The sequence below is a fragment of the Trachurus japonicus genome, chromosome 8, assembly GCF_045865225.1.
Source record: "Trachurus japonicus isolate A0001 chromosome 8, Traja_1.0".
NCBI classification, from domain to species: domain Eukaryota; kingdom Metazoa; phylum Chordata; class Actinopteri; order Carangiformes; family Carangidae; genus Trachurus; species Trachurus japonicus.
Window position 1 is genome coordinate 11,330,461 of NC_140914.1, and position 23,509 is coordinate 11,353,969.

The 23,509-nt window shown below is 41.7% G+C and overlaps 1 protein-coding gene across 1 annotated transcript in view; it reads right to left on the reverse strand.

Moving 5' to 3' along the window:
- Positions 1 to 884: 884 nt before the first annotated feature.
- baiap3 (BAI1 associated protein 3) overlaps positions 885 to 23,509 on the reverse strand; it is a 37,195-nt gene continuing 14,570 nt past the window's right edge. The window contains exons 3-34 of the mRNA XM_085783815.1: positions 19,415 to 19,502; positions 17,598 to 17,681; positions 17,253 to 17,360; positions 16,131 to 16,190; positions 14,607 to 14,673; positions 13,786 to 13,999; positions 13,619 to 13,663; positions 12,997 to 13,074; positions 11,492 to 11,600; positions 11,233 to 11,340; positions 11,045 to 11,137; positions 10,269 to 10,372; positions 10,035 to 10,152; positions 9,723 to 9,847; positions 8,603 to 8,693; positions 7,482 to 7,538; positions 7,279 to 7,376; positions 7,088 to 7,139; positions 6,825 to 6,976; positions 6,556 to 6,679; positions 6,000 to 6,140; positions 5,498 to 5,593; positions 5,026 to 5,241; positions 3,828 to 3,896; positions 3,654 to 3,733; positions 2,820 to 2,928; positions 2,270 to 2,341; positions 2,063 to 2,146; positions 1,720 to 1,840; positions 1,511 to 1,634; positions 1,214 to 1,419; positions 885 to 1,006 (exon numbers count right to left, since the gene is read on the reverse strand). Of these exons, the coding sequence (XP_085639941.1) occupies positions 903 to 1,006; positions 1,214 to 1,419; positions 1,511 to 1,634; positions 1,720 to 1,840; positions 2,063 to 2,146; positions 2,270 to 2,341; positions 2,820 to 2,928; positions 3,654 to 3,733; positions 3,828 to 3,896; positions 5,026 to 5,241; positions 5,498 to 5,593; positions 6,000 to 6,140; positions 6,556 to 6,679; positions 6,825 to 6,976; positions 7,088 to 7,139; positions 7,279 to 7,376; positions 7,482 to 7,538; positions 8,603 to 8,693; positions 9,723 to 9,847; positions 10,035 to 10,152; positions 10,269 to 10,372; positions 11,045 to 11,137; positions 11,233 to 11,340; positions 11,492 to 11,600; positions 12,997 to 13,074; positions 13,619 to 13,663; positions 13,786 to 13,999; positions 14,607 to 14,673; positions 16,131 to 16,190; positions 17,253 to 17,360; positions 17,598 to 17,681; positions 19,415 to 19,502 (3,397 nt within the window). The 3' untranslated portion in view covers positions 885 to 902. The remainder of the gene's footprint in view (positions 1,007 to 1,213; positions 1,420 to 1,510; positions 1,635 to 1,719; positions 1,841 to 2,062; positions 2,147 to 2,269; positions 2,342 to 2,819; positions 2,929 to 3,653; positions 3,734 to 3,827; positions 3,897 to 5,025; positions 5,242 to 5,497; positions 5,594 to 5,999; positions 6,141 to 6,555; positions 6,680 to 6,824; positions 6,977 to 7,087; positions 7,140 to 7,278; positions 7,377 to 7,481; positions 7,539 to 8,602; positions 8,694 to 9,722; positions 9,848 to 10,034; positions 10,153 to 10,268; positions 10,373 to 11,044; positions 11,138 to 11,232; positions 11,341 to 11,491; positions 11,601 to 12,996; positions 13,075 to 13,618; positions 13,664 to 13,785; positions 14,000 to 14,606; positions 14,674 to 16,130; positions 16,191 to 17,252; positions 17,361 to 17,597; positions 17,682 to 19,414; positions 19,503 to 23,509) is intronic.

Sequence of the window (23,509 nt, forward strand, 5' to 3'; positions counted from 1 at the left end):
CTGAATTAGTAGGACAAACGAGAGCCGTCACACACATTTCTGCAGAGGTGTTGACTCGGTGGCGTCACGCAGAGAGAAGGAACTGAGTTAAAGGAATTGGTCCTCCCCACCACTAACACAGCACCGCCTTTGGCCTCTTCACTGACCCATCATGAGCTTTGTGGAGAGCAATCTGAAGAGTCCAATGAACCCAAGCTGTGCCCCAGGGGAGTGTTAGGCCTCCCTGCTGCTGATCGCTCTGACTGGCCTTAAAACAAGTCAGTCTCAGAAAGTGCAATGCCCTGAAGCTATGTGTTGCTCATCTATGATTTTCTTGCGTTTATTCCTGGCTGTTTGTTGGTGGGCGACGATACGATTTGGAAAGTCAATGTGAGCTCATGACTTTTGCATCCTAAAATAGTTTTTATCTCTGCAATGTCTGTGAGGAATGTGAAAAGTCTCGATACCTGTTTGACTCCCCCTGCAACTATAATGAACATATCTGAGGTATAGATTTAGATTTTGAACTGGATGCTAGTGGATATGTAAGCTACTTGCACAAAATAGTTCTGAAGTGATAAATCTATCATATCAAAGATCATACGACAAAGATAACATTACCTCATTACAAAAAATATAGACTAGTAACATTTAGGATCAACTATCCATTCAATTCTAAAATATAGTTTAACTGAGACAGCATAGGGTTGCACAGTGACAGGATGTTCATTTCCCAGATGGAAAACAGCGATGAATTGCACAGTTTTCCTTTTTTTTTCTTTTCATTTTGGTATAATTACTGAACAATCATTAACATTGGAAAAAAAAAAAAAAATCAAATATTGTAAACATCGTACCAGTACAAAAGCACATGTTGCAAGACGTAGTCAGAAAACACCGATACAGGCAGCGCTGACAGCTTCTTACTCCTCCTCCATTGACTTCTCAATCTCCTTCAGCCTGCGGACAAACTCCTGAGCCTCCCTGTCTCCGATGCGAGCGTCCAGCATCCTCATGATTGGCTTCTCTGGAGGGGAGAGCAAACAGATGAGAGTTGTTCTCACACCTGACACAAATATCTCTAGATTGAATGGCTTTTCATGTTGTATTGGAAAAGTAATTGGAAACCCAGGCCTTCAGCCTCTGGTCTCCAAAGAAGCCAATATTACGTTTCTGGAAAAAAAAAAGAAGAAGAGGACGAGGAAAAACTGATAAAGCCTGGAGGTATATGTACCACTGGGTTTACTGCGAGACAGGTGCAGAATGATTGGCTGGACACTCTTGCCGGCCGCTGAGGCGTTCGGTCTCCCCGGCCAGCAGAAGTCGCTGAGAGGAGCCACGGCTTCACCGGCGAAGTCGTTGGTGGAAAGCCAGTCGTAGTCCATCACAGTGAAGGTCAAACAGGCAAACCTGTGTCTGTACTGCTCTGGACTGACGTGGCTGCAAGAGACACAGGAAAAAGAGGAAGAAGTCCAGCTTAGTTTGCTTGGACTAAACCAGGAAGAGGAAGGCAGGAGAAATCCCCACTCACAAGTAGAAGAGCTCATCAAACACTGGGTGCAGCGTCTTCAGCTTCACTTGTGTGCGTTGACTCTTGGCCATTGGGAAGAGGTGATGAGGACAGAGCTCCACTATGACAAACGGGTCGCTGAGACCTGAGGAAGACCAGAGAAGTGACTGGTTATGTCAGCTTCGGAAAGATCAACCTGCATTTGACTCATGCTTTTATCACTGTTTTACCATTGGCATCCAGTGCAATAATGTCTGCAGCGTGCAGAATCTCCACCGTCAGCCTCTGCTCCGGAGCGTCGTAGTAGCATTTCACACTGATTCGACCAAAACGGGTATGTTTGAGTGTTTTCTGCAACATCAAGTATAGGTAAGCTTTTTTTTTTTTTTTATCCATCCATATGTTACATCAAGTGAAAGCATCCTGTTTTTTCAAGGGTCTGAGAGAAGACACATTTTCCAATCAGGGGTGAAACAACAGAAGACAGAGTGTTGAGCTGGCTGTCCTAATCAATACATCTCTGTCCACTCGAGGGCTGAAACGAGGTCAACAGCGCAGTAGGTTGAAACGCACCTGATGGGAAATCTTCTCCAGATAGTACTGTTCAATCAGCTCAAAGGAGGAACACTTATTCAGCCTGAGCTCCTCATCCAGGGCCTGAAGCAGCACGAAAACAGCCAGGAAAAGGGGGGGAAGAGATAAACGACACAGTGGGTAGGAGGACATCAATCTGACCTTTCACCCACTCAAAAAGGCTGATAGATTGCATGAGGTTCCTACCTTGTAGTCCCCACTCTTCATGTCTTCCAGGGAAAGACCCTCACCCCTCGCATGGAAGAACTGCAGCACGGTCTGAAGCATTCAAGCACAAAAACAAACAACCACTGTATTTGACGGAAATAAAGTCTCTGCATAGGAGACAGACATGTTGTTCACACAAACAGCATGCGACCTGTCTGCCAAACTCCAAAAGCCCATGCCACGACTTCTCATGCAAATCTGTCACGTCTTCTCCCAGCTGGTTAAATTGGCAATGGAATATACAGCAGCTCCCACATTACCATTCATGAGCGGCCTCACTTTGGCACCGAACCCCCACCTAGTGACTTTATAAATATCTGATATATGCTAATGATTGCACGACAGCAAGCATACAGAGCTAATTAAAGGCTGACGATAACGTCGGCGGTGATAATCTTTACAGAGATGACACATGTTGTCTTTTTTTTTTTTTTTTTTTCTCTACAGAAGGACATTTGTCAAAGCTGGAGATGGCAAACGGCAACAAAAAGAGTATTGTACTGTAGATAAAAATTCACAAAGCGCTGACCTCCACTGTGTACTGGAAGCGGTTGTAAAACTCCACCTGAACGCCTCTGTTTTCTGTGACCGAGTCCAGGATCATCCGCAGCAGAAGCTCCCACATGCTTTGGAGAGCTCTACAAGGCAGCAGACACAATGAGACACCCACACATTTGTGTTTACCAGCACGTCCAATTACACCCCTGCACCCTCACTCAGCCTCGTGTATGTTTTCACAGATAATAGCTGAATAATGATAACTTGTCTATGGGGTGTTATCATTGTTGCGGAGCTCCCATTCATACTCATTGTTTTTTTTTTTTGTCTTTTTTGCTGAGCTGTCACACTTTTCATCCAAACACTTTCAAATGCACGAAGAAGAGCAAACAATGAGGATTGATTGAATTGATGGATTGATTGATGAGTGGTGGAGTCAAACAAAAGCGACTCTTAAGTACATTGTCTTTCCTCCAATCAAATATATACTGATGATGATGCAGCGTTTAAAGTGAATGCAAATGGCTTATCAAGTAATTTACATATACAGATACATTTAAGTGAATTTTTTTATGTCGTCATTGGAAGAATCAGAAATTTCCACTTCCATTTCCAGTTTGATTTACATATGTAATGATGTGTGTGTACATTTTTTTTTTTTTTTTCACGACTGAATGATTTTGCACTGAACGTTTATCATGAGCTGCACAGGCTCCCCAGGTGGAAATGAGCACTTATTAAGAATGTGTCAAAATTATAATTAAAAACTGTTACGTTAATTAAAGTGCACCGTCTCTATTAAGCCAAAAATAAAAAATAAATGAAGTGACATCGACTGTGAGGAGCTGGAAGCAAAAGTTATTACCTAGTCAGGTTCTCCTTTACCAGGTTCTCGGTGAGGATGACCATGGTTTCCTGTAAGTACTTCATGAGAGGAGCCACAGCCTGGAAGGATGTCACATTAACACACTCTTACACATGTTGCTCCAGCTGCAAACGCCTCTGTTACAAAGTGTTACTGCTGCAGAGAACAGCTTACGTCGTCGTTGTTAATGGAGTCTGGGGAGAGGCTGATGTGCTGGATGTATCTCTTCAGCTCAGGCAGCATCTGCACAGACAGACTCTCTCACACATGTGCATACATAATATACATATACACCAGTAGGCACAGATACAGAGTATTACAATGGAATATATAAAAAAAGAACTGGGCTATATATGACTGAAAGCTACTATCACCAAATTAGGTGCATCATAGAAATTCATGAGTGTCTTGAGTGTTTTATTAATATTAAAGGGCATATCCAGTCGTAATCAATGTTCAGTTCATTTCATACCATTCATTCTCCCAACTGCAGCGTGTGGACGTTTATATTTGTTTTTGTTCAAGAATCTATCGTTTTTTCAGTGTTCATTAATGGACTCACGACTAATTTTAAAAATTGTTCTGTGGTCGCAAGTAACGTCCTTTTAACCATCATTTAAATTTTAAAATTTGCTTTACAATTAAATTAAACTGCGGCTTCCGCATTGTTCCTTTCTGGGTCATTTAAATGATGGTGAAAAGGAAGTTACTTGTGACCACAGAACAATTTTAAAATTAGTCCGGAGCCCATTAATGAACATTGAAAAAATGATAGATTCTTGAACAAAAACGAATATAAACGTCCACACGCTGCAGTTGGGAGTATGAATGGTATGAAATGAACTGATCACAGGTGACCTGATATCTGAGGAAAACATTGATTACGACTGGAAATGCCCTTTAATGCAGAATCTTATATTTAATAAAATTGAATATATGGCTATGGGTTGGAGAAAAACCATAGTCTTGCATTCAGTGATGTCAGGACCAATCGTCGGGCGAAATCCTTCATTCCCTCTGCCATCAGGTTGTTAAACCTTGATGGTAGTATGTGAAATGAAGAAGCACTTTATATTTATTGTGATTACTGTTGCTATTTATTTACTGTGCCGTGTATCACTGTGTTATTTATTTATTGATGTGCTGTGAGAGTCTGTGCCACATACAGTACTGATTGCCCGACATGGATTTGTTTGTCTCCCTCTTCTTCCTTTTGTCTGTCTTTTAACAAAACTGAGTCTGCTGAACCGAATTGCCCCTCAGGGATAAATAAAGTTGTCTGAATCTGAATCTGAATGTATAATGTTAAAAACTGTACATGTGTCCCTGAAGGCATCATTTGCTCAGCTGCAGCCAGACTGCAGGTGTTCACCTTGTCTGTGAGCAGGGCGATGAGACGTTTCGCTTCCCTCTGCAGGTCCAGGTCCATGTTGAAGAGCTGCCCGTTGAGAGCCTTGTAGACCTGCTCCCTCCCCTCCGCCCCGCACGACTCCTCCATGGCCCGCTCCACGCCTTGCCAGTCCAGGTCGTGCGGCAGGCGACTCAGGAAAACGCGTACGTGCTCTGTGTTGTTCAGGGCGATGCAGAGCTATAGCAGGAAGGCGAGGAGGAACCCCAAGAGGAGAAACAGAGGGTGGAGGTGGAGAAACAAACAAGGAGAAGAAGCAGGGCTACAGAGAGGTGGAGGGACGGGGTGTGACTAGAGGCAGCAGCTTTTTTTAGGATTGTAAACATTATCTTCTCTCCCGTTGAGCCCTTTGTGTTGCCAGGGAGAACACTTGCTGACATTTACCTCCCACGTCACTGCACGCCCTCCCCCGGTCCTGTCTGGCTACAGGCGTTACCTGCACTGTGAAGCTCTTGTGGTCTCGGCCCAGCTGGTTCCTCTCAATCTTGCGCGTTATCATCTCCGAGTAGCACACGGCCTCGCTGCAGAAATTCTACGATCACAGGGGAAATTCTTGGTAAATTCCATTACATCCAGACTTCAGGAGTGTAAATGTTTAATTTTTAGACTAATCTTTTAAATTATTTTAACTAATCTTGAAAAAATCTATTGTTTTTTGTATTCTATTTGTTTCTTGTTTTTTTTTTTTGTCTATGATTAATGTGACTATGTGTAAACTTTATGTGCTGCCATTCTTGGTCAGGTCTCTCTTGCAAAAGAGGGACAAACCTGGTTAAATAAAGGTTATAATAATAATAATAATAAATTCTTGGTGTCAAATGGCACTGACATCTCCCATTAATCCAAATTATTTGTGAATCTTGTTCGTGTGTTTGCAGGATGCAGGAAATGCAGGAGGATGTGCGTGAGTAAGTGTTGTTGCTGAAAGTGGCACTCACGTCCGTCAAACGGGTGACAAAGATGAAGGCCCCCGCAGAGTCTGGCCAGGCCAGCTGGAGCCAGATCTCGCGTACCTGGCTGAAGCACGTTGTCACTTCCACCGCCGAGGAGCTGTGTTTGGCCTGATGCAGCGGCTCCAGCTGCTCACGACACACACGAAGCAAACAGGCAACATGTTACTTAAGACTGTGACATGGAAGTAAACATCTGCTGCGCTTTTTACAAGTATTTGATACCTCCTAATACTACTATGGATAAAACTAAAAATTATAAGCAAAAATCAATCAAAATCAACTAGAAAGACAATGTATGAGTATAAACAAATCATTTTTTTAATCATATCATATAATTTCACAGTACAGTTATCATATATAATCATAGGTTGTAGTTATAGTAGGTGTAAACACATCTACAGAGGCTGTTTTATTCTTTCTATGGAAGATTTTCAAATGTGTAAAAATAAAAATGATAAATATAATTCCAAACCTGCCTTCAAAATAACCAACCTCCATTATTTTCACTTTCACTAGCATCTCAAAGGCAGACACCTCTCACCTTGTCCGTCTCCACTGCTTTACGGATCCGGTCACAGGACCTGTCATGAACGATCTGCAGCCACTTATGAATGGCGGACTTGAACCAGTTATGAAAGCCCGTCAAAGCCAACATTTTGGCATCCCTGTTAGAAGAGAGCACATTTGATGCACAATGAAAAAAAACTGAAGGAAAAGGTTGAAATTCTCATCTTCTTGCTGACATTTCAAACAAACATCCAGCAGTCAGACACTTGTGACGCTGCCATGTGAATAGGACTGATAACCAACTTGAGTGGGAGAAACTCTCGAAAGCCTTTGAGGATTTTCAAGGACATGAAGAGCTCAAAGATGGTCTCTCCCATTGTCTGAGTCAGCCTGGAGCTCTCCTGCTCCAGAGTCCCGCACACCCGCTCCATCGCCACGTTCACATCATCAGCTACCTGAAGGACGCAGGGAATCGACTCAGAGAGTGTCGGAGTTAACGACAAAAACACAGCAAGGCTCAAAGAAGACTTTGTAACACCCCCTTAAGGAGGCTTTTAATGACATACCTGCTTCTCCAGCTGCCTGTAGGATATGCTGAAGAAATCAACTTTCACCGCACTGTCAGAACGAACACAAAGGATGAAGTAGAATCAGTGCAGATCAATGTGTCTGTGGCAGGTGGCAGAACATTTCGACACTGTTTTGCAATCATTTCCTCTTTAAGATGCGGCGCATGTGTTGCACTATTGATTTTCACCTGTAGAAGAGTTTGTTGTAGATGTTCTGGCCCGTTTGCACGTCTGCACACACAGCATCCACCACCTGCACCAGCTTCTTCAGCTGCTCCTCCAGACTCTACAGTGTCCATACACAATGAGATTCATCACGATCATCCCTCCCTCCTCAAGGCGCAGAGGTGATGTTTTTTTTTATCAGTGGGACTTATTAGTATAAACTCACCCCCTCCTCTGGTTTGTATCGTGCAATTAAGCTCTCATACCACTCTGCTGATCCTTTCTGTTGGAATAATTACACAGATTAAAGAGAGTGAAAGGGTTAATTATGTACTGTATGCATGCATCCTCAGGGACTACGAGTACATGTCCTCATTTACAATAACAACAAGCAGACACTAGATAATAAACATAGAAGATATAAAGAACAATCACAAATATAAATAGGCCTACAATTAAAAAATAATCTAACAAAATCAATTAGAAGAGAGGAGGTCAGAGATAATGGATTTAAAATGATCAACAATCAACAACATGTTAAAGCTTTCAGGTAGATGGTGCAAAGAAGCCAACAGCAGCTCTTCAATGGGACATTTAGACCCAGTGTAATATAAACTAGCATGGGAGTAATATACTGTGTCTGCTCCACAATATGGGTTTTATAAATAAAAGAAATAAAGTACATATGCAAATCACGACTCTAAGAAAAATAGGAGCACCCAGGCTTGTTGAGTGTTAAAGAACCAAATGGTACCAAATTAATAGTGGTAACTCTTTATGATAAGTACACACTATTAAGCATTAGTTATTCATCATTTATAACACATGAATACTCATTAGTATGCAGTTTATAAACACACTTAAAAATGTTTTACTCATCATTGATAAGCACTAACTGTATTTATTAACTACATACTAATGAGTATTCATGCGTTATAAATGAAGAATTCAGTGTATTTATTAATGCTTAACTAATGCTTAATAGTGTGTCCCTATTATAAAGTGTAACCTTAATAGTTTTATCTATAAAAATAATTGTACTTTTGTCTCCGTTTGAAATTTACATGTGTTACATCTTCTTTAGTGCAACATGTAAAACAGTGTGTGTTTGTGTGTGTTTTCCTCTTTTCTCGGTTCTTTGCTATTTTTAAAAAAACAACAGCTGCTCTCTATACAGAGACTCTGTGTCATATCAGACCAATGTACTGTACATGTGTGTGCGTGTGGGTGTGTGTTGATTTTATGCTATGCTAAGTATACAGGGATCTGCAGCTCAACAGGACACCTTTAATTAACTGTACTTACTGTAAGAATAAAAGCACTTTCTAATTGTCCTTTCATTGTTACCTTGACAGCAGTAGTGATGTCCAAATGCAGTTCATTTCGAAGAGGACATACAGTCTTAAACGCCCGCATGTTTTGCATGTAGCCAATCCCCCTGGTGTGCACACACAGGAAGAGAACCAGTTACAACACCATAAATGCAGCTCTCACATTCACATACTGTTCTTTACATTCTGTCCACTTTAATTGTACGCAGGATCCTGGACTATCTATGCAGAGCCAGAGAGATTTAACTTTAACTGTTACTGTAGGTGAGTCACTGTGTGTGTGTGTGTGTGTGAGAAATGTAGAAAATCTCCCTCGAGGTGTTGATCACTGGCCAGAGCCAGATTTCTTTATGGGGGAAGTTTCTATAAAAAAAAAAATTAAAAAAGCAGCCTCCAAATTAGTGCGACACCGCAACATGGACTTTTAATAATTAGCTGTTTTTTCACTGGTGGGCATTGGTGTGAAACAGACTCACAAATATGCTGCTTTTCACTGCATTTTTAAATGGAACAACTTTGGTTCAGTTAAAGCCTTTGATCCAGAGCCGGATATCTCTACAAATACCAACCAAATGGTCACATCAAACTTTCCACAGACAGTTTATCATGATTTCATGGACACCTGAGCTTCCTGGTTTAAAAAAAAAGTCCCTTGGCCGACGCATTGTTGTCGACAATGTGTCCAGAAAAGAGATGCATGGATTTCCATGAAATTCACTGGGGATATTCATGTCCTTTAAAGGATGAATGCTTATGAATTTGGTGATATCCTGAAAGACTTTCACGGCCTCAATTCCAGCCTGTGAGACAGGATTTAGTAAGTTTTATTGGAGGAATGGAAGAATAGTATAACAGAGAATATTAGATGCTAAATGGTAAAAATATGTACAGTATGTTGTTGCTTATGATCACAGTATGTTGGACAATTACTCCTACGTTTCAGCCAAATCTGTAGCCAACAGAGATGTTTATTATCTTTTGATATGAGTAATGAGGAATGATTAAGATTCTGCTGTTAGAGTGAAGAGCCCGACGCTGCTTCCTCCACAGAGTGGGGCCGACTGGTTGTAGTCTCTCTGTGTCTGTTGGGGTCAGAGGTCGAGCGTGACGTGATGCGATGGCAGTGTGAACTTTACCTCAGCATGAGCTCGTAGCGTGTAATGGCGGCGGCGCTGGTGCAGGGGAAAACCTGACGCATGTTCTTCATCAGGCACAGGCAGTGCTCTGTGTACAGCCTGAAGCTGTCTGACAGCTGCCTCTCCTGGACACAGGAAGGGCCCTCGGTTATAGCTTCAAGTACACCGGCTGTGAGACATTTTTGGCTGAACCAAAAACCTTGATGAATGTCAGTGAGGAGCTGAGCTAATGAGGTGACTGTTTCCAGATGATGAAAAAGTTTCTTTCCCTACTTGGGTGTGGGGGGGACAGGAAAACGGCGGAGAACTTACCAGGTCTCCCCTCACAGCCGGAGGGTCCCACTCTGCATCGATGGTCCTCAGGAGGCGCAGCAGCAGGGAGTAGCACATCCGCTGGATCCGATGGTGGCTGCTGTAGCACTGCCAGCGACTGTCAAAACCAAACAAACCAACAAAAAAAACAGCAACACACACCTTTTTTTTACCTGACGCCTAAAGCTTTCACGTTTGATTTGATCCATTTTTCACTCCCACATTAGTACTCACATAATGGCTTGTTGCAGAGGTGAGAGATCGGTTTGCACAGCATGGTGAGTTAGCACCGTCCACGCTGGAGGACTAACCTGCCCGTTCCAGTTGTACGGCTCTCTCTACAGTTACAAGTGGAAGAATTACAACCCCACTTAGACGGAGGAAGCTGTTCATCCAATCAGCCATGACAACATTAAAACAGGTGAGTGGTTCTAGTGTTGTGTTGCATTATCTTTTTTTTTTTTGTTTTATGACAGAATCAAGCTGTAAAGCTGTGGAAAATAATTGAAACTACAAATTAAATTTCACACTGGATTACTTATGTTTTAAAATGAACCCTTGAAAAAAGATATAAACCAATCAGCCAAAACAATAAAACCACTTTACCTGATTTAATGTTGTGGACGATTACTCTAAACTGCAGTACAGTATGTACCTATCTACTGTGTAAACCTATGATCAACAAAATTGTTTACAGGGGTCAGATCAGAATATACTGACTATATACCTACATGATTTTACCCACAAAAGCCTGGCATCTGTGTGGCTGCTGACATATGAAATGATTTCTCTGTCCTTCAAACACTTGAGTCATACTGACTGCAACACAAAACAGACTCTGGTGCAACAAAGGAGCTAGCTTAGTACAGCAATGGCTACTGAGGATATAAATCAAGAAGTTTACAATTTAGTTTTAGTTGCATTAAGAGGATTAAATGATTAAATGATAATCACAAGAATCACACATAAATATCTTAATTGTAAAGATGAATAATAAGTGGGAGACTCACTTTAACATGAGCGTGCTCATACTCCACAATCTGACTCAGCAGTTTCTTGTGGATGGAGACATTTGAGTCCCTCCTGGACAAAGTTGCATCCCTCTACAGGAAAAAAAAAACATGAAATGTTAATTAAAATGAAATTCTTAACTAACCATCTACTCTAAAGACGTCCAGTGAACCACTGTTGCACACACCTGGTTGGTGAAGAGCTTCAGTATAAGGTGACACTCTCCCTGAACTTTGGACGCACTGGATCGAGGTTCCAGCTTGAACCAGGTGTCGTATCCGGCGACGGGGATCTCCTGTTGGGTGGAAAGCAGCCTGATGACTGTATCTACCTCTGGGGAAATGACTCAGTCTACCTGTGCTTGTGTTTCATTTGTCGCAACAGCTTGGCACCTTTGACTGGAGATAGACTTTTTGTTTTGAACATTTTCCCCTTTGAACACTCACATTCAGAGGGATGTTGATGCACCCGAGGAAGTCATCAGCGTTCTCCTCGGAGGAGCCTGATGAAGCAGATCCGTTGGATCGCACTGACTTCGCAATCTGCTTGAAATACCTGACGGGAGAGAGTGACGCACAAAGTACAAGTTGAAAGTCCTTCCTGCTTGTTACAGGTTGAGTTCTGTTCAGAGAAGTAATAGACAACATAGTATGTTCCCACATGAAGTAGTGATGCTGCCATATACAGGATACAGTCATCATTACTTTCACATATACTTAAATACATATCTGTGATGATAGAAGTTTAAAATTACATGAAATATGAAATAATATACCCAAACTTTGTATATGTGCATGTATTATAAAATATCTCAATAATGAGTTTTTATCTGGTATAAGATGTTGTGACCATATTAAAATGCATATATCTATGATAGATATGTTTTCCATATACATTTCTAATTTATCTCATGCACATATGGTACCGACATATATATAACAGTGAGAGGCTCTGAATCAGTGTATATGTACAATATAAACATGCATTGATATTTATGTTATTACTATTTACATAACATGTTGAGAAAATAAGCATATAACAGGCTTGCATTGTCTTAAAATATAAGCTGATATAAGAGTTACAAGAGTTTTTTTTTATTATATTTTAAATATATTTTATGAAAAATATTTTTCTTGCATTACATATGTTATGTTCATATATTTCATAAATATTTTAAATCCAATAAATATGCACGTTACCTCTGCATTTATATGGGAGAGTTACATCTAACAGTGTTCATTTTTAGGCATTTAGCTGATGCCTTTAACAGTACTGACTTAATAACAGAGTAGAGTTTCATTTCTAATGAAGGTTTTTTCTTTCTTTCTATAAAATAGAAATAGCACATTTTCCACCACTGGATCATGATCCTTTTGTCCTTTGGGTTTGATCGACATTCTCAGGTTTTCATTAGACACGTCTGCCATTTAATAGTCTCTCCGTGATCCGACTGAACTGTGTATGTGTGTGTGTGTGTGTGTGTGTGTGTGTGTGTGTGTGTGTGTGCACGCGCACAGCTTTATTGGCACTGAGCTTTCCTGTATGTCAGTCTCTGTCTTTAAGGTGAAAGGATAAAAGTAAGTGATCTCTTAATTAACAAGCAGGATGGATTCAGTCTTTTTCAACAAAATGCAGAGAAACCAGGCGTCTTCGTTGGTGAAGTGCAACTTCTGCCTTCATTTAGATGGAAATTACCCCTTGACACAACAAGTTGGATGATTCATCTATTCACTGCCACAATGCTAACTAGATCAATTCATTCACTATCAACTTACGTAATTGTGCACTAAATTAGAACATGTCAACCAATTGCACTAATGAAATAAAAAACTAATAAAGCTGCCAAATAAATCATCTGCTTTTCCCACAAGAGATGTTAAGGAGACACTAATATCATTCAACTGTATTGCACTGCTGGTAATTGAGGATTACACCATGTTGTTTGCTTTACCTGCCCATCCCCCGAAGCCCACTGACTTCATTGAGCTTTTTGCAGGCCTCGGCCACAGACACGTCATCGTCGTGATCCCTGAAGAGAAGAGATGTTACTGCATCTCATTCCCTATGAGAACATCTCATTTCATTATCTTTCCACAGCAATTAACAGAGCTGAGAAATAACATCTTCTGGGGTAATGACTCCCCAACTAGACTGTGACTCAAATCTGCTCCAAAGCCAAAAGGGAACATTTTTCAGTTTATTGCCGAAATATGAAGATTGAACGGCTACTTCATCTGCAGAAGGACCTAATAAACAAAACTGTTGGATTGTCGACTTCACTAAAAACTGAAATCAACATTTTTTTCATCCACTTCGAAAAACAAATCTCCTCTTTGCATGGAAATTAACATTATGGTAGGAAAAATAATTGAACAAACTTTTGGAAAGTACTTATGACTGTGAAATAAGAAGACACAGCTTAATTTTTTTTGGTTTGTCTGAAATATATTCTGAATATTGTGTTACCCATCAAGAAAAAACATTACTGCAAGTTCAACCTGATGTATTATCAATAACATTAGAAAACAAAGATTATTGTTCCTCTGACAATTCCAGCTATTCACTAGTCTTACCATATGTCCAGATGTAGGAGGTCGTTGTGCACATCATCGATTTCACTGTGAGAAACAAACAAACAACCAAATTAAATCCATAATGAGAGAAGATAGTAATCTGCTGTCAAACTGTGGATCCCTCCCCTAACGCACGTCAGCGTGTCCTCAAAAAGGTTCAAACTCACAACACAAAGTGCTCGTCCCACACCGGGTTCAGAGTCTCGGGCTTGACCTCGGTCACCTGGATGCACCTGGCAGGCAACACTTCCTTGGTGCTGGAGCGTTTCTCCAGCTTCTCCTTCCTCTTCCTGAAACTGAACTTTCTCTCCTTCTTCTCCTCCATCTCCCGGGGGCTCTGTCCCACCAGGATTCCCAGCATGCAGTAGGGGTCACTGTACCCTGTGGGCGACATAGAGACGGAGGTTGAAGCTGTTCATGTCTCCAGCAAGATGAAGGGATCCAAAATCAGTGCTCATCAGTGTAATTGTTGCGATTGCGACCGGTTGCGGTGAAAGGGAAATTAAAAAAGCTCATTAATCATTATCAGGTATTGTTGTATCACTGATGTGTTGAATGTGTGGTGAGCCATATTATATAGAGGCTTATTACCATCTGATAAATAACAACTTACTGCATCCATGCCTTGCACACACAGAGATGAAAAGGTTTGTGTATGAGATATTCACTTCAGTGATACGCCTTAGCTAGATCAAGGTTAAATACAGATTTAAAACACCTTCCCATTTTAGAATAAAATCTTTCTAAACCTGAATGTATCTGCCAAAGCAATGAAACATTGTTGTTCATGTGTGTGAAATAAAACGCAGTAATTTGACACACAATCACAACCCAGGAAACTGATTTTTGTGGAGGTGAATCACTTGAATGAGTAAACGCCATTTAAAACACTTCAAATCCATATTCCAGCTGGGCGAGGTGTAATTCACAGGGCTATTTTGTTTCCCATTACCAAAAAAAAAAAAAAAAAGAAAAAGTAACATCTCACCATTTGCATCCTTGGCCATTAGATTCTTTGCTTTCATAACAGAAACTCTCAAGGAAAAACTGGCTCGCTGTGAAGGAAACAAAGAAATTTACAGCCTGTTTAGAGACTGTGCTGTGCAACAAATCACTGTCATTCACTGAATATATTACAATACATGTCCATACCAAACGTCTCTTGTGACTCTATTTAAGAAAATAGCATGCATTGTGTAGTGAGAATGTAAAAAAATCTATCCCTCTGTGCTCCATCAGTCATCAGACCGGCTTTGTGAGTCACAATGCAGAAAAAGTCGATGTACCAGCAGAGACAAAAAAAACCAAAAAACATTTACATGGTCAAATATTTTCCATGTGGTCACAAACAGCTCTGAAACGGCTCTTAAAGTGAGATCTGAAATGTCCCTGACAGTCAAGTAAAAGACACAAAGTCCTTCAAAATGAGGCTTTCAGGTTTTTAGATATGTTACATCAGAACTCTCTGAGGACATCGGCGCACTCCCACTGTGGCTCTTCACACCATGAGTTCACCTTGTTACCACGGCACTGTTCAGACTGTGACCATGAGAATAAAAAAATACCAGATGAAGCACAGAAACACAAACCACAGCAGCTTATTGTGCATGTTATGAAGGATAATGACTCTGAGGTTTCACCTTGAGTCACAGGCTGTAGATGTATCAGACTTATTATCAAAGATCACCACAGAATAATATGAATAATACTGTGTTGCAGTGTTTTTAAAATCGAAATGTAAGTTCTTATAATTCAACCAGCTGGTTTCCATTATAATCTATCAAAAGTTTGCTTGAGTCCTGTTTATCTATCAATCTGTGTTAACTTCTGTCACATTTCAACTAAAATTCAAAGATTAATAGAAACTAATACAGGATTTGAAGAGTTAACTGTACCACTTCCTAATCAAAACTACTTTTTTCCCAATGTATTGTGAACCTTTTCCAAGCACAAACATCAACAAAGTGCCAAAAGCCAATCAACCCATCAGCTGGAGCGTCCCCGACACAACACCGACATGACATTTCCCTTCATCGCTGCTACGCCGTCGACACAGTCAAACGTCCGAGGGGGCCTGAGAGTGCTGTTATACTGTCATTGTGTGGCTTTGTGTCGTCCGCATTCACTACGCACAGTAACGCAACAAAGTCAAGAGCTCTCTCTCTCTCTCTCACATAAGAAGCATCGGCAACAACAGCGTATTCACAGGTTTCTCATTCTCTCTCTCACCTCTGCTCACCTCTCTGGTATTCACTCTCAGTACTTTACACAGTGGCCTATTGTACAGAATGAAACAGCATGAAAAATGCACAGAAACTATGTCGGTGTTCAGCTTCCACTCAGAATAATTGATTCTATATCAAGGAGTTTTCACTCTGTTCTATAAAATAGGAACTAAATCTCCTATATGTAACAATATAATGGCTTCTATAACTACAGGTTAGGCACATCAATGCAGACTTTAAACCCAGATTTCCTCAATAATGTGTGAGTTTTGAACACTGTGACTTACCTTGGATTCCTGAACTTTTTGTAGAATGATGTCATGTTCCTCTTCGCCCATATCAAACACCTTGGAGAGACAGAGCCGCACATGAGGAAAGCTTTTCATGCAACAGTAACCTTTATTAACATCATGGAAACCCTCTGCTTTCTTCTTTCTCTATCAAAGTAAGAACTAGAAAGATAAAAAAAGTGCAGCTCCCAGTGTTGTCACACACAAGTACAAAAAAGCATCACTTAAATCCCTTTATGAGATCCTTGGTTGTGCTCAGAGGCCCCCGACGGCACCTGAGACTCCCACTCCAGGGATAAGAGAGGCTAACAATCGCTGGCATGACATCATATGAATGAATGTAATATCACAGCTGAATATCAGCACACAGTGTGACTGGGCTTTGATGTTTGATCAGGTTTGAGCCGCGAGCATCTGCTCAGATTTTTACAGCCTGCACAACAAATAACAGCGAGAGGCTCGAGGATCATCAGCGCTGGTGACGGAGATTTAATAGAGCTCAGGAAACAGGCTGATGAGTGATGTGTCCTTGATTATGGAGGGATGGAAGGAAGGAAGGAAGGTTGGATGGATGGATGGAATAATGGATGGAAGGAAGGAAGGAAGGAAGGAAGGATGGATGGATGGATGGATGGATGGATGGATGAATGGATGGAAGGATGGAAGGACGGACGGACGGACGGATGGATGGGTGGATGGATGGATGGATGGAAGGAAGGAAGGAAGGATGGATGGATGGATGGATGGATGGAAGGGAGGAAAGAAGGAAGGATGGATGGATGGAAGGAAGGAAAGAACGACGGACGGATGGACGGAAGGATGGATGGTTGGATGGAAGGAAGGAAGGAAGGAAGGATGGATGGATGGATGGATGGAAGGAAGAAAGGAAGGAAGGGAGGATGGAAGGAATGAAGGATGGACGGACGGACGGACGGAAGGAAGTGTGGATGGATGGATGGACGGAAGGATGGATGGATGGAAGGGAGGAAGGGAGGAAGGAACGAAGGATGGATGGATGGATGGATGGAAGGGAGGAAGGAAGGAAGGATGGATGGATGGAAGGAAGGAAGGAAGGAAGGAAGGAAGGAAGGATGGATGGATGGATGGATGGATGAATACCTTGAGCAGGTAGGCAAACAGCTCCTCTTCAGTTTTGACTTGCTCCGGCGTTGCCACTCCCACCCGGTTGACCACCGTGTACACAGCTTCCTCGTACAGCAGGTCCAGCTACATGAAAACACACTCCACTTAATAACAACCTTTCAAAAATAAAAGCTGGTGTTCCTTTGACTTCATGCTTTCCGCTCCACTGCACTTCAAAAAGCACGGATCAAGAAATAAATAAATAAACAAATAAATAAATAATAATAAAAAAACACACACAACTGCGTTCTGTTGTTGTGACTTTTAAAATTGAATCCCCCGCTGACACACGATGAAAACAGACAAGCTGAGCCGACGCACCTCTGTCCTGCTGATTCTGTCGGGGATAAAGGCCTGGTCCACATGCTCTTGGGGCGGCGGCACTGTGCTGGCTCCTCGTTGGCACTGTGAGGGGACAAAACCAGTTCAGCCACGACAAAACCAGACTCTCTGCGGGGCTGGTTGCACAGAGAAATGGAAGGAGGAAAAAGCTGAGGTCATAGCACGGCACAGAATTACTGACAGCTGATCCTGAGTCAGCACTGGGAGGAGGATTTCATAACTACACAATGTTAAGCATGATTCATCATTTATGGGGCATTCTTCCTACATTAATAATACTAATTTATATGTAATTTATAAAGGTTATAACACATATTTATACATATTAGCTCACTTATAAAAGTGAAAATAATGATTAACAAACTATTTTTACACATACAGTTTACACATGTACTAATGGTTAACAGTTATAAGTGTTTTACAAACACTTAATAATTACAGCAATTCATGGTAAACTCTGGTAGTTCCTGCTTGTTAATCAAGTACTTTATGAAACATCTACTAACATACTCACTAACCATTAGTACACGTGTAAAGCCTTGTATGTCATTATTATATCATTCTGCCTGCCAGTGGTGGAAAAAGTATTCAGTCACTGTGTAGGGAAAAAATACGTCATAAATACTTAAAGAGATTGTTCTACATTTTGGCAAATTGGCCCATTGCCATAATCCCTATAGTCATAGCAGTAGGTTTGTTACCTTTAATTGTCGTTGCAAGATATTTTTAGAGCGGCGGAGCAGAGCTGCAAGCTGCTCAGAGCTACGCTACGGAGGCTAATTTCTTTGACTTCTTGGTTTGCCTCGAAAAACAACTCTGTCTCATAATGATCCGTGGTGAATGTGTAGGTCACAAATTGTCCACCAGAGCGTTTTGTTGGATTGTGTATTTGATGAGTTTGATGAGGGAGACCGAGAAATCCCATTAACCTCTGTAGCGTAGCTCTGAGCAGCTCACGGCTCTGCTCCGCTGTTCTAGAAACAGCTTGCACCGACAATTAAAGGTAACAAACCTACTGCTATGACTTAAGGGATTATGGCCAAATTTTGCCAAAACATGTATCACAACATATACTTGACAACACAACTGCTGCAGATACTCACAACACAATCAAATACACAACCTGACCGCAAATACTGTTTGTTGGTTGTGTTGTGTGAATGCACAGCATGTGTGTTTTTTGCCGAGCAGCAGTGTGTTGAGCTCTCAGAGCCAGGTATCGTACAAAGGACTCTAATTAAACACTGCATTTTTAATTTGGAGCCACACACCAGAGAGAGAATCACTGTTTTTTCTGCCTTTATTATAGCTTTTGTTGTCATAATCTCAATCTGATGCACTGGCTGAAAAAAAAGAAGAAAAATTCACACATCTACAAATATAAGTTCAGCTTTTATCTTGAACTTTGAACTTCAATCTGTTTCTGTTTCCTGACATGTGGTGTAGACGGTCCTTATGTTTTTGATGGACACCATCCATTATATATATATAATTTATTTTTTAACTTTGCTGATATGCATTGGGAAATAGAAGTCGCCCACCTCTCTCAGCAAACATGTTCAAAAAGCATCACTGCCTTGTTAGCAGTGGGCAGCAGGAGGAGAGGAACACAGCCCCCCGACAGCAGCTCATCACAGCTGAGCTTCCAGTCATCTGAGCCCCCGACTCAACCTGGTCCTTCTGTCTACAGACGGTGCTGAGTGACAGCGCCGAGGCCTTGCTCGCTACATTATGTAACAGATGGCAAAGGTTGACTTTAGGGTAAGGGGGGTGATGGGGGTGAGGGTGAGGGTTACCTCAGCCTGGGCGGCCCGCTGCATGTTCTCCTGCTTCTGGAGGATGGCATTCATACGTTCAAAGAACTCCACGCTCTCTTCGGAAATCCTGCCAAGGAAGAGGGAGCTGATTGACAATTCATCTCTAAAAATAGAGATGAAACACTTGGAGATGTTAATTTACAAGAAAAAAATGTAAAAAAAATAAATAAATAAACGTGAGGTGAAATGCATGCAGTATTCATCAGAGTATTTCTGGATGGTTATTAAAAACACAGTGGGATCCGGTGACACTGGTGGGTTCACACCACAACCTGTTTACAGACACTTCGGAGGAAGCGTCTGTCAATATAGACGATCTGTTTCCGTTTCATGATGAACTACTGGACTCCATCACCTGCAGTCCATCCAGCTCTTTATCGTCTTATCGTCTCGTGCTCTGACTGACAGAAAAAGCAAAAGCTGCTGTGGAACCAAAAGCTCTCAGTGATGCGACATGTCTGCTCTCTGCATGAAGCAACTTAATCTGCTCTATGATGATGATGAGCGGAGCCGTGTGCTAAAATGCAAATGATGTTTTCTGTTTCCTCCTCCAGGTGTGAGTGAATCCCCTGGACTCCCGCTGGCCCCTGTTGTCATGGTGATACAGGCACATTCAGGGAAGGAGTATAGCTGTCTGAACACCTTGGGAATTCCCCCCCTCCACCACCTCCACCACCTTCACCTACACCCTCACCTCCCAAATCTCTCACTGGGCATCTTCCTCCCGGCCTGTATGGAAATCACTGGGGCAGGCAGACAGCAGCTTTTGACGTGAGCCGTGACAGAACCTGCCGGGATCAGCCGCCGCCGCCGTCCACCGCCATGCAATGCATCCCCACCATCCCAACCCCCCCAACCCATGGCTTCTGTCTCCACCCTCCCATCCCTCAGCCATTCACACGACATTATGCAGAGGAGCTGTCCGCAGAGGCCTTTCACGCGCCTTCATTAGCGTCATCGCATGACAGCAGGCGTGTGGCAGCCCATCCCGGCACCCACTGGCTCTCACCACGGTGGGGGAGCGGATGGCAAACCCCCGAGGTATTGATGAAGCCTAATGGCAGCCATGCTGGGAGAGATGGCCAGGTTTCACTGCCGTCAAAAGCCTGATTTTTAAAATTTTTTATGAAAAAGGTGCCTGGGTTTCATTTTAAAAAACTAAGATTTTGATTGTTTTGAGTTCCAACATATCATCATCCGTCATTACTCACTGATTCATTGTGCTTGTCACAACTTACCCATCATTCTGACAACTTGTTTGTTCAAGCCAAACTGAAACCTGTCGCTTTTGGACATTTTTTAAACTATTTTCCAGGCCTTCGTTTTTCAGACTAGCTGGTGTGTTTGTCGACTTTGCTGAACGACGCTATAAACAAAACAAAAACTGAGTTGTTATTTTCATCTGAATCAACTTGGTCTGTGTTTCTTGAGACCACAAACAAAGCCTGTTCCACTGAGAAAGAGATTGGAGGCTGTTATTCCCCCCCCCATTTGTGCACATATACAACAAATAAGCTCTGTTTGACTGTAATACTTTGCATCAAGAGACTCTCAGTTCTCTCCACATCCATCTTCAATCATCCAGGGCATTCGTCCATCTACAAATCTATCCCAGCTTCTGTCAGTCAAGCAGCTTGAGGATTTTGTCCAGACAGTCTGGGATTTTTACTGTAGTTTTCCAGCTTTGAGGCGACGAGTTTAAAAGCAGAAATGAAACCCAAATGATGGAGATCCTGTTTAGTATTGATTTGATACACCAAAAAAAAAAAAAATGATGCTGATGTATTTTAACCTTTCTCTCTCTCTCCCTTCCTTGCACACACACATGCACGTACACGCCACCAGAATAACAAACTGATTTGACGTTGCTAGGAAACAGCCCCCTTTTTTTTCCCACTGTCATTTTATTCTAATTCATTTTCTGAATTCATTCAAACACCCCAATTACGTTTTCCTGTCTGCAGAGTAAATCAGAGGGAAAACATAAATAAAAAAACACGAACACTGTGAACTTCTTCTTCCCTCCGACTAAATATGTGTTCAAACATGACTAACTGGGAGTGGGAAGGTGACAGTGGCCCCTCGCTTCAAACTTCAATATAATATGGCAGTGCATAATTAATAGTGCATACGTCACTGTCATGTACAGCATGAAAGACAATGTGACGTCTGTATGCTTTCTAATAAAATGTTTTTTAAAATCGGATTCATCACGGTTGTCGGTGCGTGACAGCATCCTGCAGCTCCCTATCATAACCAAGGGTGTCCATGACAAGACCCCCCTCCTCCTCCCCCCTTCCTCCTCCCATGTGCTTCCTCATTTTCAATACCACACACGGGATAGTTTGTTTTACTATAATTACACATTTGATTAAGCAGCAGAACACTTCAGGTGAAAAGGCTTCAGCGTGGAGATATGATCGCAATAGCTCTGATACAATCTCTCCATTCAATAACCTGTGAAAGGAACAGCAGTCTCTCTCTCTCAGCTAGAAACACTGACACGCTGAACACTGGGCCTGGTGGGAAATTATTCCCAACCCGGGTCCCCTCATGGGTGCCTCGCAACTGGGTTTCACAGCTGATATACTGCCTCGCTGCGCAGGTCAGTGTCTGACTGAGGATTTAACCCCATCGTAAAAAAAAAAAAACGGGTGAACAGGAAATTCTGATGCAAATCTCCTATACAGTTCTTCAAGATAGAAAAAATGTTCCTTCTCCTTTTATTTAGTTATATACACCATAATAACAGTGCTTTAGCTGACATGTTGTGAAGATAAAAAAAAAAAAAAAAAAAAACCTTGTATCTCACAGCATAGTGTCATATAGTGAAAGTTAAGCCAGTATATGGGATATTGCTCCCTCAGGGTTACATGTCTTAACATGTCTTTTTCTATTCTCCCAATGTATGAAGCTGTTGATGTTCTATATTTACCTCACTGTCAACAAATCCTATCCAAATCCAACGATCAACAATGACTTGATCCTATAGATAGATGTTTGAATGCCCATATGTCTGCTCACTTAAAGCTGAGGAAGAAAACATGTCACTGAGCCAGCACACTTGTGAAAGATGTAATGAGTTCCTTCAGTACAACAATCTGTTTATGGCAGCTATTAAACAGTGTACATTTTTTTCTACACAGTTCAAGTCATTTATTCTAAATCTTGAGGAAAAGTGCTTTTAAACTATGATCAACTATTATCATACAGATATTAGATAAGTCTAATCAGTGCTTGTAGGTAATTAAAGCTGTAGTTGTGGGAAGGAGTCGTTTTGTACAACTTACACTTCTTGGCTGGCGCTTAAGTATCAAAACTCAGTAAATCCGCCACTGAAAAAAGGCCTTTGGCAACAGAGAAGGGAGCTAAATCAAGAAACTACACAGACGTTGTTTTTTTTGCTTTTTTTTCAGTAGGTTTGTTATGGAATAACATCAGCCTCATTGAAATTCATAATATTAATACCGCTAATGACTGTAACTGCATGTGCATTTGGGGTTTCCGTTTAATGTCATTCTAAATTGATTGCGTTTCCCTGCATTAATTAAAAAATTAAGAGCTTCGCCACAGCGACAGTGAGGAGTCAAATCCATTAATGGCACTGCAGCAAGCTCACGACTCAAAGCCCAGTGAAGTGAAGCGTGAGATAGAAGTCCACCGTTGTTGATAAAGATGCAAGTGGAATAACCAGACAATAACAAACCAAAACATTCATCTGCATATAAATCTCTATGGATCTGGTGAAGCTTCTCCCTGACAGTGTCTGTGAATTTCCACAGACTTAACACCCCACTCACATCGAGGTAAAAGCATAATTCGCTCAAACGAGTTCAAAAGTTCACCTCCAGTGTGCCGGTCTGTGCTCAGGGAGCTCGGCTCTGACAGCCGACTGCAATACTGGGTCAACAACAGTGGGCCGAGCAGAGCCCGAATCTACACGGCCTCATTTGCAAATTCTCAATTAAAGTGAGAGTGCAGGCGGGCGAGCAGCAGTCTGAACGGATAACAAAGATCAACAGCCTGCCTCTAATGATGAGCGCTCAGGGTGTGTGCACGACTGAGACTCAGTGT